A 1189-nucleotide genomic window follows, 5' to 3' on the forward strand; every position below is an offset into this window, starting at 1 on the left:
GTATATTTTTATACTAATCCCTTCCCAGGCCACATTTTCCTAATGTTCCAATTCTTGAATATTTTCCCTTGCTAGTCTGGCCATCTCTTTTCCCAAACCTGCCAGCCTTCACCTGTCTGAACAGGATTACCAGTTAGCATGACGCCCTCCCACCCCACACTGCGTTTTCCTGCCATGTGATTGCCATTATCTTTTTGCCCTCCAGCTTCCTAATAGGTTTGAACAAAATAGGGTGCAGCTAATGACCTTCTTGTGATTTTTCTTTCTTAGAATTACTATTGCTATTTCTTTTTTCTCACCAGATTATTCCTTGGGGAAAACAACGGTAATGACTGCGATTATGGCTTGTGGCAGTTTTAACTCTGAGTTCAGTCTTTATCCAAGTCTCCAAATAGGGAATAATGAGAGAAGAAAGAGAATTTGGGTAAAAAGAATGAAAAAGGTATACATTAGACAGGTACAGAAGGGCAAGTAGCTAGGGAAGAGGGGAGCAATCTCATTACAATTTTATACAATTCTGCGTAGTTCCATTAAGCTTGTGAATCATTAGCCTCTCCCCAGGTTGTTAAGGACTTGGAGTGGAACCGGTGGAGAATGCATGTACACAGACCTTTACACCTGTGCTTCGGGGAATTGTTAAACAACTGCTGTGACAAGTGTGGCCAGAGAAATTGCTTATTTCTGGTTTCTTTGATCATTCTCCTTTTGACCTTGCCTAATGCAGGTGGCCCACAAGGATTTCTTTCTTCTCTGTGCCTCAGTAAAATAGAGGCAAAGACTAATATTAATTTGAGGCATAAATCTCAAGCCATGAAGAGCTGAATATTAAGTAAAACCACACTTGTGCCTTCAGAAATAGATAATATGGCCAAAGTTTCATCTTACAAAGCCTGGGAGCTCCACCAGGAAGTGTCTCCATCTTAACAAGCCAAGATCGCAGCATAGGAATTCAGGGCAGCTTTAGAAGCACTGAAAGTCAGTAAGAGGATTAGATTTGAGGAAGTTCAACAGGACGGAGGGATTCAGTTTATCACGAGATGTACTGGGTTTATATGCTGTGTAATACATCACTACAAATTATGTAAACAGCAGTGTAACTCAGTATCCATTTATTATTTCCAAGTATCTGTGGGCACAGCTTAGTCAGGTCCTCTGATTGGGGTCTCACAAGGCTGTAAGCAACATGGCT

At 41.2% G+C, this 1189-nt stretch overlaps 1 protein-coding gene across 1 annotated transcript in view; it reads right to left on the reverse strand.

Annotated features, from left to right (window-relative positions):
• TMEM52B (transmembrane protein 52B) overlaps positions 1-140 on the reverse strand; it is a 12952-nt gene extending 12812 nt beyond the window's left edge. The window contains exon 1 of the mRNA XM_012813758.2: positions 131-140. Coding sequence (XP_012669212.2) covers positions 131-140 — 10 coding nt within the window. The remainder of the gene's footprint in view (positions 1-130) is intronic.
• Between the last annotated feature and the right edge of the window lie 1049 nt (positions 141-1189).

The sequence above is a fragment of the Otolemur garnettii genome, unplaced genomic scaffold (genome assembly GCF_000181295.1).
Source record: "Otolemur garnettii isolate 467f Iridium unplaced genomic scaffold, OtoGar3 scaffold00299, whole genome shotgun sequence".
NCBI lineage: Eukaryota > Metazoa > Chordata > Mammalia > Primates > Galagidae > Otolemur > Otolemur garnettii.